General features: G+C 37.1%; 1 protein-coding gene across 1 annotated transcript in view; it reads left to right on the top strand.

Annotated features, from left to right (window-relative positions):
• Positions 1-18,951, top strand: part of LRP2 (LDL receptor related protein 2) — a 118,889-nt gene that overhangs the window by 45,976 nt on the left and 53,962 nt on the right. The window contains exons 19-32 of the mRNA XM_062005173.1: positions 178-308; positions 1,030-1,167; positions 2,042-2,323; positions 2,785-3,024; positions 3,647-3,766; positions 4,140-4,256; positions 4,925-5,302; positions 6,188-6,436; positions 7,578-7,789; positions 8,274-8,458; positions 9,394-9,622; positions 10,687-10,864; positions 12,688-12,816; positions 14,550-14,716. Coding sequence (XP_061861157.1) covers positions 178-308; positions 1,030-1,167; positions 2,042-2,323; positions 2,785-3,024; positions 3,647-3,766; positions 4,140-4,256; positions 4,925-5,302; positions 6,188-6,436; positions 7,578-7,789; positions 8,274-8,458; positions 9,394-9,622; positions 10,687-10,864; positions 12,688-12,816; positions 14,550-14,716 — 2,755 coding nt within the window. The remainder of the gene's footprint in view (positions 1-177; positions 309-1,029; positions 1,168-2,041; positions 2,324-2,784; positions 3,025-3,646; positions 3,767-4,139; positions 4,257-4,924; positions 5,303-6,187; positions 6,437-7,577; positions 7,790-8,273; positions 8,459-9,393; positions 9,623-10,686; positions 10,865-12,687; positions 12,817-14,549; positions 14,717-18,951) is intronic.

Raw genomic sequence — 18,951 nt, 5'->3', positions numbered from 1 at the left:
TGAAGGCTTTATTTTTCTTGTTGAAAAGCCTATGAAATGTGAGATTTTCTCAGAATCTCTCCCCCTATACCCCAATAGCCTCTTGTCAGGTTTAAGGGGTTTTTTTTGAGAGAATGTTAGTGTTTCCTGATGCACATAATATCACTTGAAGGGATGTGACATTTTCATTATTTCTAGTTCTCTAAGGCTGTACTGGGTGGATGCCTTTTTTGATAAAATTGAGCACAGCACCTTTGATGGACTGGACAGACGGACCCTTGAACATATTGCTCAGATGACTCACCCATTTGGCCTTACTATATTTGGAGGTGAGTCTAGCACTGAAAAATATTATCTGTTGTTATAATAGATTTGATTTTTTTAATATATGATGATGATCTGTGTGTGAGAAAAAGTAACATAGCCTTTGTAATACTACTTTTCCTATAAAAAGCACTGTTGAAAGTTAATATATATATATTTAGTACTTCTTGCTCATTTTTATGACACTTTTAAAATAATTTGGGGCAAATCAGGCAGATATGCTGTACTAATTAGAGCTGCCAAGGTGGTCTGCTTATGCTGGACAGACAAAATAAATCACTCTCCTAGGATGATCAGCAATTTCAAGATTTAATTAATTGTAGAGTTTTATCAACAGGTTTATGTTATGTGTGAAGAAAGGTATCAGCATTTGACCCCATTTGATTTTGTATTTCACAATCTTCAAAAATATTCTAAAATTTTCTGGAAAGTTGTCTCAGTGAATGACTTTTAAAAGTGCCTTGGAATTTGAAATACCAGTTGATTCTATTATACCTCAATTTAAGTGAAATCCGAGAGGCTTGTTTTTCTGAGTTATGTCTGACTGTGACTGAAGGACTCATTTCAACTGCCTGAGTGATAAAACTCCTTTTGTCTTTTTTGTGAAATAGGTATGGAAAATTATTAAATTTACATGAAAATTCTTGCAGTATTTTTGTCATGATGCTTTATCTTTTATGTCATATTCCTCTGTAATTGTTATATGTTAAATGTCCTTCAAAACAGGTTATGCCTATTTTACTGATTGGAGGCTTGGTGGAATAGTTCGAGTAAGGAAGTCTGATGGAGGAGAAATGACTATTATTAGGAGAGGCATTGGGAACATTATGCATGTTAAAGCATATGATGCTCATTCCCAAATAGGTGAGCTCCTTCGTTGTACAGATGAAAGCCACAAAAGAGGGAATAAGAGACAAATTATTAGGGACAGCAGGTCTCCACTCGTTTTGGAAATGTCTTTTCTGAATTGTAAATGACACGTGGGGGGAGTTAGCACAGACACTTGCAATTACCCATTTTGTATTTCACTGTTTTGTGTATAGTTTTCCTCCACCACTTCTATTACTTTATGTAACAATCTTGTAAAATGAAAGCACAATTTCATTATATTTTGTGTAATTTCATCACCGATTCTGACTTTGTGTTTGTCTTTTTCCAGTAGAAGTTGTAGTTAAACTGAACTATTTTATTTGAGGAATTGGGTAAACATTTATTTATCAAACTACTATTCTTAAAGTAGTTGCTGTGCATAAGTCTCTCTTTGTTTCACCACTGAATTCTATGCAATTTTATGATCTAAACCAAGGGTTTGTTGCTGTACTTAATTTAGTAAAACACCCAATGCATTTATCAAACATATGATCAAACTCTGTGTTAAAGCTCACCGCCTATTTGGTGTCCAAAGATCAGATCAGATCAGTTCTTCCAGCCAAAGGTCTTCATTAGTGGTAGTATACTTGTTTTCAGACAGTTACTGAAAATTGTCAGAAAATTGAATGAAATTAATAGTGTGTTCTTGGCTTCCGTAAACATTTATGTCAATGAAGAATATGGGAAAGGTGGGACTTATTAATTACTACTACTTTAGTGAACTTGACCTTGTTTTGCAATGTATGCAAAATCAGTTTGCTACAGTACCTTTTTTAGTAAAACATATTTCACAGTTACTATGCACTTTTAGCGGTTCCTAAACTGTTAGCAGCTGTGTGTACATTGATCTTCTCTATTGCTTTTTAAGGCTCTAACTTCTGTAACAGAGGAACAAATCCCAATGGAGACTGCAGCCATTTCTGTTTCCCAGTACCAAATTTTCAGAGAGTTTGTGGTTGTCCTTATGGCATGAAGCTGGCTTCAAATCAGTTGACATGTGTTGAAGATCCATCCAATGAACCACCCACTTTGCAGTGTGGCTCCTACTCCTTCTCCTGTGGTAATGGAAGATGTGTGCCTCGACACTATCAGTGTGATGGTGTCGACGATTGCCATGATAACAGTGATGAGCAAAACTGTGGTTCTTCAAGTAAGTAGTCCCTGTAATTTAGAGTTTTGTTGTTTATTGTTCAGAAAGTTTAATTACTCAGTCTGATTTCATCAAAATAAACCCGAGTTTTTCATGGTTGCATCTGTGGATAAATCCTGAAATTAGTTACGTTGGAAATTATTTGGATAACTCATGGGAATACAGAATTCCAGATTGGCCACATAAAAAAATGCATTAAAATGTTTGTATCTCACTAGTTCTCAAAATTCAATTTTCTGAGTAACAAAAATTTATTTTTTAAAGAGAAAAAAGTTGTCTTTGTTTATATTTTAATTTTTTTGGTAAATTTTGTGAGATGTTGGAATATTGCTTGTCTTACTTTCATGCATGGGAAGGGACAAACTGTCTTAATAAAGATGAAGACATTTAAAAAATTGCACCATAAACAAGCCTTGAAGATCTTTATAAAAAATGTCACCCTGTTTTATTTTTTTATTTAGACAATACTTGTGCTTCATCAGCTTTTACCTGTGCCAGTGGACAGTGTATTCCAGGTCGATGGCGTTGCGATAAACATAATGACTGTTTTGATGGCAGTGATGAATTGAATTGTCCTACACAAGGGCCCACTTCATGCCCTGTAACCCTGTTCACTTGTGATAATGGCAGATGTGTTCCTAGGATCTGGCTGTGTGATACTGATAATGACTGTGGGGATGGATCAGATGAGAAAAACTGCAGTGAGTATCACAGCTCTGTTGTTCTTTAAAAAACTGTATATCTACATAGTAATGTCTGTTGGTGTAAGGATGATAAACTTAGGAAGAGAGGGCTAATATCTTAGTTAGACTAATGTTTTGCAATCCATAAGATGTGGAAAGCTTATCTAATTTGAACTACCGGAGCCAAGTAGAATGCAGAAAAAGAAAACCCCAGGAAACTGTGATAGTTACAGTCATGGTGCTGTGTAATATCATCCACAGCAATTTACAGCAAAAAGCAGATAAAGCTTCCGTGTTCTAAGCACTTGTTTCATGTGTGAGCTCAGTAATGGCTAATCTTGTAGTCAGCTTATCTAGCCTGGAAGTCTTTACCAGTAGGCAGATAGCAGTTTTTTCCATGTACTTTCTTTAGTGTTAGTTACCACTGAGTGAAATCTTTTATATATTTGCATGAGTCCAAGCCTCCATATGAATAAACAATTGCCTGATACTAATGTGCTTGTCCTCGTGTGTTATATGATTAGTAGTTTCTGCATTACATGCTGCAAGTTAGGGATCATGTCTTTCTGCTGTCTCAATATTATGCTGATTTCAGAAGAGAGACAAGACACACATCTGTGCTTATTGTCATTCTTAATAGCTTTCACAGGTACTTGTGAACCCAGGCAATTTCAGTGTCCGGACCATCGCTGTATTGACCCATTCTATGTCTGCGATGGAGACAAAGACTGTATAGATGGTGCTGATGAGCATGACTGCAGTAAGTGTAACTTTGTTGATTGAATGCCTCTTTATTGTTTCCTCACTCTTGTCCCCAAGAGGTCTTTGATGACCTCATATTACCAGCCCCAAGATAACAGAATGCATAATAAAACTATCAATAAATTAACTCTGTTTGTGATGCTTGGTTTAGGATTTTAATAAGCCCTTTGATCTCCAGGGTGATTGCAGAGGACTGAAATCTGTTTCCTCTGATTTCTGTAGATTCCAAAGTCATTGCATTTTCTGTGTCCCAGGTAAATCACGATGAAACTTTGACTGCTGGTATCCTATATGACTTGGGCACCTGTAGAAAAATCGAGTGCAGTCCAGCTCTGTAAAATACCTAATGCCAATATTTTTTCATTTTGTAGTATATAACTGCAGTGCCACAGAATTTAAATGTCTAAGTGGAGACCAATGTATCAGCACTTATTACCAGTGTGATGGTGTTTTTGACTGTAATGATCACTCAGATGAGGCTGATTGCCGTAAGTATTTGATGATGAAAGGCCACAGTTACAAGACAATGCTTCTGAAAATTTCCTTTTTCTGCTATATCAAATAATTGGCACTACTGTCCTTAAAACCTCAACATTCTTTTTAGGGAAACTTGTCTATAAATAATTTTTCTGACCAGAAATTTCAAACACAGTAGATTTCAGCTCAAGAATAGATTTTTTTCTGGCAAAGCATTTGCATTCATTTTGGTTCTGATGTTTTGTTTTACTTGGCACCTCAGTCTCGAGGTTTAAAAGTAAAATTAAAAGTCTATTAATCTAGAAAACTGAAAAGAAAACTTTGTATCCATCAGAGTTAGAATGAAACCCTTCCTTGAGTAATTTTTTACATTTAAGTTACTTAAAATGTTGCAATGCAACACTGAAAACTATTTTCATCAAGTAATTTCACATGGCCTTGGGCACTTGCATAGATATGCTAAAAATGTAGCAATACTTGAATTGCCACGTCCACCATATTACATAGTAGGAGTTAAACTGCTTAGTTTCTGAGATGTCATGTGGATTTACTGACAGTGGTTGGTCTGGTCTGAAAGCAACATGGTGTAACTGCTTACGCAAGAGATGAACTGAACATAATGATTTTGCTTCCGTCTGAACCTGAAACAGCTTCTGAACTGTGAATGTCACTGTTTTAGCTACAAGACCACCAGGGATGTGCCACCAGAATGAATTCCAGTGTCAATCAGATGGCAATTGTGTTCCTGCTAACTGGGAATGTGATGGCCACCTTGACTGTGCAGATGGCTCAGATGAACATCATAGGTGTCCTGCCAGGACCTGTCCTCCATCTCATTTCCGCTGTGATAATGGCAACTGTGTCTATCGAGCGTGGATCTGTGATGGTGATAATGACTGCAGGGATATGAGTGATGAGAGAGACTGTCCTACTCAACCCTTCCGGTGCCCCAGCTGGCAGTGGCAATGTCCAGGGCACAGTATCTGTGTAAATCTGAGCAAAGTGTGTGATAATTCTGCTGATTGTCCTAATGGAGCTGATGAATCCCCATTGTGCAGTAAGTTATTGTTCAAGCATCTACTATATCCTACTATGTGCTACTGCTTCAGAAAGAAATAGAATATTCAGCATGCTGTATTTAGTGCAGCAACGTTTCTAGTAGAAATTGTAAGCGTGCTGACATTAGATCTCAAATTACTAAGTGGAACTTGCTTGCAGTGAAAGGAGACTATAATGATGACTGAATTCATTATCTATGTCCACCGTTGTGCTCTGAATTAAAATGTGACTTTCACTGACTCAATATAGAATTTTATCTAGCAATATGAGAATGAGCTTTGCGTTCCTGAATACACTTATTAAAGCATGATATGCTTTAAGTTCAGGTGAAGTGTGATTCAGTCCTTAATATTTTCTTTTAAATTTCTAACTAATCATTAAAAAAACTAAAAGCTCACATGTAGCCAGAATTTGTATTTATGTTGATTATGAACTGATTTAAGCATAACCTTTTTCTTTCTTTCCTTCTTTCCTCCTTCTTCTCTTTAATCAATGCACATTCTCAGATGAACCCCAGCCAGGTATGCTTATAAATGATTTAAATTATTGTTTTTTGATACAACTTTAGATTTGGAGTGCTAGAGTCAATCTTTGTGTATTTCTATCTAGTTTTGAAAAAACTGTTTTAAATGTTTAGACAACCTTCTGTTTAGCATTCATTTAATGAGATTCGGTATATTATCTTGTTACCTTCCTCTGTGTGTACTGTGTGTGTTACATTGTGCATAAGGACCCCAGTCCCATCTCACATTGCATAACTGGTGATTGTGCAGTCATGTTTTAGCAGGAGTCATAGGCTAGTAATGCAATTGCCAAGTATTACGTTTAGCATTAGAAGCTTTTATTAACGATTTGCTTATTTCCTTTCCCAACCCTGTTTCAGATCAGGAGAGCTGCTCTGACAATAATGCTGGCTGCACTCATGAATGTATTCAGGGACCCTTTGGAGCTCAATGTACCTGTCCAATTGGATACCAGCTTGCAAATGACTCCAAGACCTGCGAAGATATTAATGAATGTGACCCTCCAGGCTTTTGTAGTCAGCATTGTTACAATGAGAGAGGGTCTTTTAGGTGTTACTGTGATGAAGGATACATTCTAGAAAACAATGGGAAGACCTGTAAAGCAGCAGGTGAGGAACATGGATGTCAACCTAAAGAATGTCAACAGTGTCTGGAAAATGTCCAGTTTTGCCATTTTCATATTGATTACTTTTAAAAGAGCTGATATAAAGAGCAACTAAAAAGTTGTTCATGGCAGATAACCCAAGTATTAAAACCATCAGCTGAGGGGTTAATTGGAAACTGTTGTTTCCTTGAAATAATATATTTAAATGGAGACTGTAATTAACCCAAAAATAATCTTCTGAAGAAGAGAAGTGCCAGACATCTGTAAGCCATAGATTAAAATTCATTCTTTTTAAAGTTCAATGCTTACAGAGTATTCAAATCCCAGCCTTTCACAAGACTTAACTGGTGCTTAGGCTATACTTGGCTCATTTGTAAAGAGCAAACAACACTGACAGAGCCTAGCTGTCTGTTGTGCTGTGTCTCTTACATAGTACATTGACAGTATGAAGCAGCCACATACACGGTGAAATTTGTCACCACAGGTTTCCTGGCTTGAGGATATACTCAGGTTGTAGACGACTCTTGAAATTTACCTGCAAATAACGTTGGCCTGTTTCTCATAGTTTACTGTCTTTATGATTGCAGCTCTTTAGTTGTTTTTCAGTGTCTTATCTGTTTAAGTTACCGCACAGCAATCTAACCACAGCAGCCTATGGCTTTCCTGTAATCTGTTTATTCCCCTCCCTAGTCCCCATGTAGTCTAAAGGGGAAAAAAAAATCAGACTGGCTAGAGAGAAGGAAATGCTGGGCCAAGCATAGCAATTCATGGTGCAAAGGCCTTCAGGGTTTGAATCAGAACTAGGGCCTGACAGTAGTTTATGGAGGAATGAGGGTTGCATATCAGCAGCAAACTGATTGGACAATAGGGAAGAGGATGCAAGGTCCAGATAGGAGACTGAATGGAGATTCCAGTAGAAAGAGTAAATGATAGAGGAAAGGTGGAGAAAAGCCAAGGTTTAGCCAAAAGTCAGGATGGACAGACTGGATCTTGGCCTGAGAATTGATTTGAATGTATCCATTCCATATTGTGTCTATATACAATAGCTTCGATGCTATAAAGCCATGTCAAATTACTCAGTGATTTTTTTCTTACAAAATTATTGTTGAATAGCTTATTGGTTTATTTTTTTTTTCTTTTGGTAGAGTCTGGGAATCTTCTTTTGATGGTGGCAAGTCGTAACCAAATTGTTGTGGACAACATCACCTCTCAGTCACACAGTATTTATTCTCTGGTTCGGGATGGGAGGAATATTGTCGCTATTGATTTTGATTCAATCACAGAGCGTATCTTTTGGTCAGATACAACACAGGATAAAATTTGGAGTGCTTATCAAAATGGGACTGACCGAAAAATAGTAAGTCCTGCTGAGTTGTTCTTGTCTCTTTGTTGTAGAAAGAAAATGAAGACACTATCTCGAGTTAACGAAGGGGAAGAGGGAAGTCTCAGTATAGTAAGAAGAGAGATAACACAGACAAAATGAAACAACTTTGTATATACTAAGCCAACATTTCATATAGCTCTTTGAAAAGGAAAACAGAATGCTTTCAAGAAACCCATTTTTAACACCAAGCTATAAGTTGATGTTCCACGAGTAGATGTTAACTTCTTCAGTAGAGCCATGGAAGTTAGTAGTAGTGTTTGGGGATATGCTTTGTCAGCGCTTTGAATATGTGCATTGTGATTCGTTCTGCATAGTGTTTCTGTGAAAATGTTGGAGATTTGGTTCCCCATTTTCCATACCTGTAGAAATGGAAAGGTTAAAAAAATGAATATAAACTAGTTTGTTCTCTCTCTCTCTCTCTCTCCTTTTTTTGTTTTAAATTTTTGTTATTAAACAGGTGTTTGACAGTGGTGTCACCGTGACTGAAAGTATAGCAGTAGACTGGGTAGGTCGCAATCTTTACTGGACAGACTTTATTCTGGAAACAATTGAAGTCTCTAAAATGGATGGGAGCCACAGGACTGTGCTGATTAGTGAAAATATAACAAACCCAAGGGGACTAGTGTTAGATCCCAGAATTGAGTAAGATTATTTTTTTGCTTTGTTTTGAAAAGATGCATATTTTATGATGTAACGATATTAAAATTTGAGATATGCCCAAATTGTATTGTAATTGTAAATGACAAGTGGAAGACAAAACTTAAGACAATTTACAAAAATACTGTGTTTGCAGAGTTGATTTAATGCTTGAAGTCATATGACAATTATTTATAATCTGTTGCTCTGTTTCACTGTAAGAAGATGGACTTTTCCAGTAAAAGATTTTCCTACATTTGCCTCCTAGTTAAGAATTGTTAATTCAGAACTCTGACATATCATTATCAGTTACTGATACATCACAAACTTACATGGAATATAATTTGGTATGCATGCCTGGAAAGGAACAGGTTCCTTCATAGCCCGAAGTCTAAAATTATGATCTACACCATATTAATATTACCACAAAAGCAGCTTCCCATTTCAGGCAACAAGTGGCATAGAGTAAATAGAATGTTATGATAAGAACTATTTGTGTTCAAACTTCAGAGCTCTTCAGTGCCTTGAAACTCTGTTTAGTGCCAGACACATGGGGCTTTTCAGTTATGGCACTGTTAAACATTATCAATGCATGCCTGTAAAAATACAAACCAATATCAAATAATTATTTAGCAACCAGAGAATCGAATTATAATCAACTTTGAAAAGCAGTGATGACAGTAGCTCCTATGTGCTGCTGTTATTGACAAATGAAAACAGGAGGAGTATTAAAATAATTTTTACAACAGAAATGGTGGTAACATCTTAAATAAGCACATTGATGAAATAAATAATTTCAGTATCATTGTGTAGGACTTTTTAAAGAAGAGGTTGTTTCTTTTTATGCCTAAAGAGTCTTGGTGTAACATTTCTCAGTAGGCAACTAGTTTTTTTTATAGTGATAACTACAAGCTATTGTTTGTTTTTTCTTTTCCCCCCAGTGCTCACGTAATGTTCTGGACTGACTGGGGCCAAAACCCTAGAATTGAAAAAGCCAGCATGGACGGTAAAATGCGAACAGTGATTATTAACAACAAAATCTACTGGCCCAATGGACTCTCCATTGACTACCCAAATAAACTTCTCTATTTTGCTGATGCATATCTTGACTACATAGATTTTTGTGATTACAATGGAAACAACAGACGACAGGTGGTTGCAAGCGATCTGGTAAGGCATTACTAAGAAACCATTATTTTCCTGTATCTTCACTGATAGCACTTATTTGTATTGTCATAGACTTGGATGTATTTTTCTTAAAAATGTTTGGGTGAAGCAGATAGGAGGTATTTTAGGTGCGTGTTACAAATGGAGAAAAAAGAATTACACATCCTCTTCCCAGTCTCTGAAGATATCTTCAACACAAACTGGGGCTGAGTGTAGACTTAGTGCTTTAGACCATTCTGATTTCTTCTATCTACATGCATGAGGTCTGAAGGTGACATCTGTCACTGCTGTGACTAGCCAGTGCATTTGCTGCAAGGCAAATACAGAAAAGAAACTTGGAAGAAGTTTCCCTGGTCATCTTTTTGTGAGTGATGATTCATTGTCACTCTTCTTGAGAGCAGTGAAGGAATTTATGGTGCCAGGACTTACTGAGTGCAAGGTACTTCATGACCATTCCTCTTACAGGCTGTCTCCTGGTGAAGTGCTGCTGCTGTCTTGTTGATCAATTGGTACACATGAGCTGATTTAAATAACCACATGTTTATTTTCAAGAATTGAACCTTTGATCTCTTATTTTTGTCCAGAGATATAATTCTTGTGAAATAGGAGCCAGTGCAATCTTTTTTGCTTTTCTGAAATTTAGATAAGCCACTTTATTTGACCCTCTGGTATCAGAGATGCAAAGTCTTGATGGATCCATAATTCTCACCAGACATTTTCTCTTGTGCCCTTGAAAGTCTACAATTAGGTCTTTATCTGTTGCTTCCTGTATTTGGCTGTACAGTTAGACTACCTTATTAATTCCTCACGCTGTACATTTCACAGGCTCTATTTAGCATTTTTATTAAAAAAAAAAAAATTCCCTCCCTAATTAATTAATGTCTTGTTTTCAGACAATAGATGATATTTCATATTTATTTTTCCTGAAAAATGCCTTTTGAGACACAGATGCCTTGGTTTATTTTTTGAAATTAAGCTTGGCCCTGTTGTTGCTTCGTTGCAACCTTTACATATACTAAGACTACATATACTCCAGAACTAAACTGATAAACTTCCTTGCCTTTTAGATATTGCAGCATCCACATGCTCTAACTGTCTTTGAAGATTTTGTGTACTGGACTGACCGCTATACTAATCGAGTAATTCGGGCCAATAAATGGCATGGAGGAAACCAGACAGTTATGATTTATAATATTCATCAACCTTTGGGGCTTGTGGCAGTCCATCCTGTAAAACAGCCTAATGGTAAGTTCAGCAAAATAACTTTGGCAATTACCAAAATAAGCCATGCAGTAATGTCATGCATAGGCACTCCTGTAATCAGTCTTGTCAGCAAATGGGCTGGGTTAAAGCAAGCGAACCATTCATAATATTGACTAGCAACTGGAGGTCATTTCCGATTTGATGTATAGGGAAAGTAACCTAGGCAGCATGTAAGCATTGTGACTAGCCAAAGAGAATAATAGGGAAGTGATATGTGCCATTTTCTTGCACTGGGTTTTGTACATTTCTATAGAAAATCAGAGCATATTTGAAAAGCATTTTAACTTTTACAATTTGTCTCTGTGGCATATCAGACTCAGTTCTTTGTATGTTAGTAATATTATTCTTTTAGACAAGATTACTGTCATCAAACTTACTTGAAAGCACTTTTCCATTACTTTACTTAATGAAAGAATTCAGGAATTCATTGAATTCAGGATTCTCTGTGGGATCATATATAGGTGGTCTTTTGCAGGTGAAAGATTGCAAAAAAATATAAAGAATTTTTCTTCCTTCTTTCTGTTAGGTAGAGTTATCTTCCAAATCAGATCTTTTACAATATAATGGCATGACTTCAATAGTGGGAAATATAATGACATGAATATTGTCTTTTTTTGCTATATTTCTTGTGTATGGAGTGTTTCTGATTAATGAAATTACAATGACTTCCTCTTTTTTTTTCCTTGAAATTTTCATACTAGGAAGGGTGGAAACTTTCATCTGAGTAAAGTGCTGGTAATTTCAGTAGTTTGATTGTTTTAGTACAAAACCTGCCTCAGTCATATTCGGAGCCAAAGCCATTTGGCACTCTCACTGCAATTTCTTCAGTCACCAGTACTAGTAATTTATATATGATAGTTCTGGTTTAAGAAGTTCCATTTTACAACCCAAGGTTTAAAAATGTTTCTACCACAAGTGGAGAAAATTGTTTATTTTTCCTACTTGTATTAAATCAGTACAATTTATGTTTTTTAATCTAGAAATGATCTGTTGTACTTTATGTGCCCAGACAGTGAAGAAGGGAATAAAGCACTTGTGAAATAGCAAACCACGCTAATGTTTACAAATAAAGAAATAATTACTTGCTGGTTGAAACTCTAGATGCAATATTAAAATTGTCATCCACTCTTTTTTGCAAATACTTAGATCTTATACCAACTAGAGTTGAGATGTTATACCGATGAGATGAATAACTTTCTTACAGTTTAAGTTCTGAGTTAATGACGTTGTTGTATTATAATCATCTTGTTAATTTGTTTTCAGTTTTTGTTATTTTTTATATTAGGAACAATTGTGTCATTTCCTGGAACTTCCAAGCTTCTTAGAATAAGGCCTGCTGCAATTGCTAAGGATATACTCCAAATCTGATTTTTATTTTCTTATAAAGATGGTTCATCCTGAAAAATCCTCATTTGAAAGAAGTTTATGGAAATGATCTAAACAGTTGAATTTTCTTATATAGTAGTAATAGCAGACCTTCTTCAGAATCACAGAATCTTAAGGATTGGAAGGGACCTTGAAAGATGATCTAGTCCAACCCCCCTGCCCAAGCAGGCCACTTAGAGTAGGTCACACAGGAACTCATCTAAGTGGGTTTTGAATACCTCCAGAGAAGGAGACTCCACAACCCATCTGGGCAGCCTTTTCTAGTGCTCCATCACCATCACAGTGGTAGCAATGAGTAGCAATGAGACTGAATATTATTTCCAGTCATAGAATAATAGAATCATAGAATAGTAGGGGTTGGAATGGACCTTTAGAAATTAGTCATGTTGTTACAGTTGCTAATACTTTTTCTTTTTCAGGTATCAATTCTTGTGCATCATCCCCCTGTAGCCACCTCTGCTTGCTTTCTTCATCTGGACCACTTTTTTTTTCCTGTGCTTGTCCTTCAGGGTGGATGCTTTCTCCTGATAACAGGAACTGCATGAGAGGTAGGGCAGTAATAACGAAAGATGAAAAAAAAGACACTGTCAAATCTGTCCCTCTGTCAGGCAAAAAAAATGTACTTCAGACCTGTGAGCTTCTGCTCATGAGATCAAAGTTTAGGCTATTCCAGGCAACTTAATTTAGGACTCATGGAAGGTATTTGGACTAAAGATTTGGAGCCAGGTTCTTTTCTAATATCTACTATTATCTTCATCCTTGTGGTCATTTACTTTAATAGGCCAGCACAAACTTTCAGAAGATTAAACTGAGCTGTATACATTTGATTGCTCAATGTCTCTACAAAACAATGATATTAGTGGTCTTACTAACTTACTTACTAACTACTTACTAACATAACTACATGCTTTCCCTACATACTAACAAACGTGGCATGTTAAATACTGCTGAATTCATGTTGGTGGAAAGGCATTGATTCTAGGATTGCACCATTTAATGCTACTGTTGCAAGATTGACTTTGCATTTATTTTACATGAAATTACATTTCAGGTTGATATCGAAGGTGATAATGTAGCAAGCTGGCTTAGAAACAAAGTGAGGAATTTGTGTATTTTAAAATGTTATATGAATACGGTAAATTTGCATATTCACTGTAACAATACATGTTTTTTCTATGGATGATAGTTTTTCGTGTAAACTTACATTAAGAATTACAGAAGTTAAATGTCCATCTGATGAAGCAATGTGGATTTAGATCTGTATAGCTCAGCAATACTGCTATATTTTCCATTATGTGAATGAGGAATAACGAGACTATAGGTTTGCATAGATGTTAAAGGAAGCAATAAGCAAAAAACTTTCTTATGATTATAACTGGTTTAAATGAGACTATCAAACTTGTAAAGTACAAACAGTCTAGCCTAGAGAATTCGCATATCTGTATTCCAGCAGGATTCAGTAGTGTTGTAATATGCACAATTAGAATGGGAATAATGAGTCCAGGGTCTTGTATGCATTGCAACAATTTCAAATGAATTAGCTCTTCTGTGCAAATCTTTTATAGAAGAGCAATGGCATGCCACATTCTCAGAGAGAAAAAAATGGAAGAAGTCCCAAGAATCTCACAGACAGAGCTATATCTGTCTTCAGGCAATTATTTGTCAAAACATGATTTTTGCGCTGAAACAAACGATATCTAAGCAGTGTTAAATTTGGCAAATAGTTCTGGCTGTCAGAGAGAAGTATGGAGAATAGTTTTTTAGACATGATACAATACTGTGGTTTGTCATTTTTCATGTCAACATTTTTACTGCAAAATTTATAGCAATATGTTAAACAGCCAGCGAAGAAAATCAAAACAACAACAAAAAAATCAAACCAAACCAAAAAAGGCCTTTGATGTATTATAAAAGAGGAAACAAAAGTGTTGTCCTGCTGGTTCCCATTCTCAGGTATTTGAAAAAGCTGCTTAGAGCAGCTGCATGAATATACTTCTTCCTGTGGTCAGCAATGAGTGATCCTGCCTTACTTACTTCCATCTCAGAATTTGCTTGCACATACATTGTGATTGCACAGTGCTAAAACTTTAAATGTTACGAAAATTACAATAAGTCAGTCGTAGTGAGGGAACAAACTGAAAGGTAAGTGGTTGCAAAATATCACTGGTAGCATTAAACCATTCTCAGCATCAAGGAACATCTGTGTGGGAGAAGGGAAGAATATTATAATGCCATTTTCTTGATCAGAAACAACTCTGAATGACATGATTTGTTTTCACAGTTGAACACCCTTTCCTTATTGCTGTAAGAGATAATATAATTTATGGAATTTCTCTGAACCCTGAGGAGAAGACAAATGATGCTATGGTTCCAATAGCAGGAGTTCAAAATGGTGTTGATGTGGACTTTGATGACTCTGAACAGATGCTTTATTGGGTTGAAAATCCGGTAAGATAGTAGCTACGATCAAAATGTGCACTAAAATAAGATCTTTTTATTTTAGAATCATGTTTTTTGACTGAAATCTATTAGCATTGCAGGTAAGAATTTTGATAAATAGAATTGAAAGGAATGAAGGGCTTTGAGTATTTTTTGCTTGGTTTTTTTTGTATTTTATTTTTTTTCCCAAGGAGAAGATGAAGAAGCTTCAGCTGTTTGGTGAGTTAGTTTTAATCTTTGTCAGCTGAAATACTTGATTAATGCTATTTCTGTCTCAGCCAGAGGCATGAACAGAAAATATCAGAAAGTCTTAACAAAACCATGCTCTCACCTCCCCTTTGCTATAGTCTACTCTTTCTCTCTTTCATCCTTTCAGACTTAATTCTGTAAGCACAGCCAGAATACTTCTTCATGGCAGCAGCACATTGAATGCAGTGGCACTAAACATTAGAATGATAATACAAGCATCTAGTCTGGGCACCTGATGAAATGACATAGTGAGGCATCTTTTTCTTTAAATAGAAGGATATGGTTGTAAAGTTCCAACGATTACTGGGTAGCACATGTAAGGCTTGTAGATCTAAAAACCAGTTTTAACGAACCTTAATAGTTGATTATAGTTGTTTGACTAAGCATTTCTAATGCCTGTCCTGAACTGTGAAAACAATATGTATTCCAGTGGCTAACTTGCCACAAAAAAATCCCAATTTTTGCAAGATGGACACTTCAAAAAACCAAAAAGTCTGTGGCAGCCTGAGAGATGAATGTGGTGGGAAACTGAAGATTCAGCAATATGTATTCACTCTTGGAGACTTAAAAACTGTCTTCAAAAAAAGCAGTGATTAAGTCCTGGAGGAGTATAAGAATAGATAAGGAGATTTCTGTAGTTGTGCTTTACAGAAACAATTCACAGTAACTCATTACTTTTCCCCCATACCAGATTTATGTGTTTTTTTTCCCAACTGGTTTCCTTTATATTTTGCAGGTTTGCATCAAAAATAAGTTTAAAAATCAGTCATTTGAAATCCTATCCTATGTCACTAGTAAAGGAATGAAAAATTATTTAGTGATTTATTATTTAAAAAATGAAGTGTTTAGTTCCCATGAAGTGTTTCAGTAGACATATTTAAGGAAACCTTTTCCCAAGGAACTAGATAAATACTTCTTGACAAATCTCAGCTGTCAGATACAGTCAGAACAATTCTGTAGGAGGTTGTGGGCTGATATATCCATTAACAGAGCTGGCAAGTGAAATGTCAGGTACTTCTGCAAGATGAGCACAAGTTAAGTGCTGTATTTTAGTTAGGTCTTGAGCTCCAGCCTGACAAACACATGACTGTGGGCTGTGCCCCCTGTCTATGCCTCTGCCATGCAGGCCTCAGGCTGCTATTGCTCCCAATACTGAGAAACCTGTGACAGGCATGGCTCACTCTCTGAAAATAAAAAAAACAAGAATTCTGTAGTTTCTAATGACAGAAGCGTATTTGACTATTTTAATTGTAGTGCTTGGTCACAAGGCCTCCTCCTTAACACTATTTTGCCTCCATCCAATACATATTTGTATTTTCTTGGGGTTTGTCTACACTTGCATAGTTTGTAGCTGTAATTTCACTGTCAGTGTTGGCAACAGTTGAAGCTGTGAATGTCAAGGGCTCAAGTGAACATTCACCAGCTTGTCCACACATTCTGAAGCAAGCTCAGGAAGCAGAAATAAAACACTTTTAAAGTATTTTTATCTTCAGCTCTCATATTCCATAGGTTATTAATTGTAAATGTGCAGGGGAATTCTGAACTGTCTTTTAAGTGCCTACCATACTAGACACAGCTGTAAATATTCAACATCCATCAGACTCTCAAAGTAGGGTTTACATAGTACTTTGCTACTTCTTTTTCTGTAAGGTTAATTTGCGAATAGCACTACATCATTAGGATTCAGCAAGCAGCACTCTACCAGTGTCTAAGAAATTCTGCCTATTTAAGCCAGCAGATGAATTTGGCCTGGAGCTCTTGTTCGGATTTTTTTGCTATCTGATACGTTGACTCCTTTCTGAAGCACCATTTTCTGCACTGAGATATTTAGACAGTATACTGATACAATGGTAACAAGGTGTATAAGAATATGCACAGAACAAATGATCACTGGGTGCTTTTCCTGAAGCTGATTTTACCTTGTTTCTGCTCTGAGATGGCAACTGCAACCTGGACTTATCTCTGTCACTGCCTCTTCCCTTCCTGAACTGGGCTAATGTTAGCTGCACAGCTTGAATCTTCAAGTGATGCAAAGTTCAGACTCTCATGGTGCACCGTATGTTCTCTTCTTTCGAGTGGCAATACCTCTGTCTTTCCAGCAAAGTGCCAGAGAAGAACAGACCTACTTCACCTGTTGCCTCAGTGAACAACTGGGGTGTTGGGTCCCAGCACTACCTTTGTCTGGGAGTTTGAACCACAGACTGAGATTTTCCCAGGACAGCCACAGCATGTCTGCATCAGTGAAAGAGAAAGTAATTAGTGAGAAGAGAGAAACAGATTTCAACACTCGCTCACAGCTCCCCTAGCACTATTGACCATTTCTGCAAATGGCTTAATAATGTGGTTTAATAATTCTGCATTGATATTACTTGCCAAAAATTCACGTGATAATATGTAGGACTTCTGCAGAACTCCTGTAAAACTGACAAAACTTGAAGAAAGCTCAGGAAGTCGGCTATAGTAACCACTTCAGATGCTTGTCTCTTCATTTTGTGCTTGTCTGTATCATGCTTTAGCATCACACATTGTAACTAGTACAATAGAATCTGCAGGTCCTAAGTTATCATTTCAAGGGTTATGAAGAAACCTGCAAGGATAATCTTAGTCTTGATTGTTGCTATTGCAGCTTATTAAAAATTTGATTCTTAAATATTTGTACGTAGAGAGAACACTATTTTTCCCAGTAGATTTAAGGTGTATTCAAGAACTGAGGTATACTGGTAAAACTCTTTTGATAATCAAGGACAAATTACAGAAGTGTGACTGTACATAAGTTTAAATATATAAAATGAAACCTTACAAAATATAGTAATTTTATCTCTGATGATGGAGGATTGGTTGGTGAATACTAATGTCTCTTTACACTGGGTAATTATGATGTACGATAATGTTTTCACCATGGTTATGCATTGAGCATATACAAATATGTTTCTATTGGATTTTCATTTTGTTAAGGAAGAATTGTAATTGTGGTGGTTTAGCTCTGGCTGGGTGCCAGGTGACCACCAAGTTGTTCTGTCACTCCTCTTCCTAAACTGGACAGGGGAGACAAATACAAAAAAGGGCTCCCGAGTTGAGATAAGGACAGGGTGATCACTTGGCAGTTACCGACATGGGCAAAACAGACTCAACTTTAAGAGAATTGTTTTGATTTATTAACAATCAATCAAAACAGAGCAGAGAAATGAGAAATAAAAACTGAACCTTAAAACCTCACCCCTCCCTTCTTCCCAGGTTTCTACCTCCTCCCCTCCAGCAATGCAGGGAATGGGGTTTACAAGTCAGTTCATTACAGATGCTCTTTGCCACTGCTTCCTCTCAGGGTGAAGCCTCCTCACACTTCCCACTGCTACAGTGTGGGGTCTCTCTCATGGGAGGTAGTCCTCCATGAACTTCTCCAGTGTGGGTCCTTCCCATGGGATGCAGTTCTTCACAGACTGCACCAACATCGGTCTCATGCACAGGGAAAACAGTCCTTCAGGACTCCACTCTGGGTCCCCCATGGGGTCACAAGTCCTGCCAGCAAACCTGGGCTGGTGTGGGTTCTTCTCTCCCTGGGTTCCCGGGTCCTGCCAGGCACTTGCTCCAGGGTGAGATTCCCACAGGGTCACAACCTCCTTCGAGCATCCACTTGCTCTGACATGAGGTCCTCTGTGGGCTGCAAGTGGATCTCTGTGGCCTCCATGGGATGCAGGGACACAACCTGCCTCACCATAGTCATCACTGCAGGTCACAGGGAAATCACTCCTCTGTTCCCTGGGCACCTCCTCTCCCTCTTTCTTCACTGACCTTGGTGTCTGCAGAGATGTAGTTCTCACATTCTCACTCCCTTCTGCTGCTGCTGCCATTTAGCAACTGTGCAGCAACATGTTCTCCTTCTCAAATGTGTTATTCACAGAGGTGTTACCTCAATCACTAATTGGCCAGGCTTGGGTCACCTGCAGATCCATCTCAGAGCTGACTAGCACTGGTCCTGTCAGCTACAGTGGGTGCTT

Source organism: Colius striatus, chromosome 11 (genome assembly GCF_028858725.1).
Source record: "Colius striatus isolate bColStr4 chromosome 11, bColStr4.1.hap1, whole genome shotgun sequence".
Taxonomy (NCBI): domain Eukaryota; kingdom Metazoa; phylum Chordata; class Aves; order Coliiformes; family Coliidae; genus Colius; species Colius striatus.
Note: the sequence above shows the minus strand (reverse complement) of the source record. Positions and strands in the feature narration are given on the sequence as shown.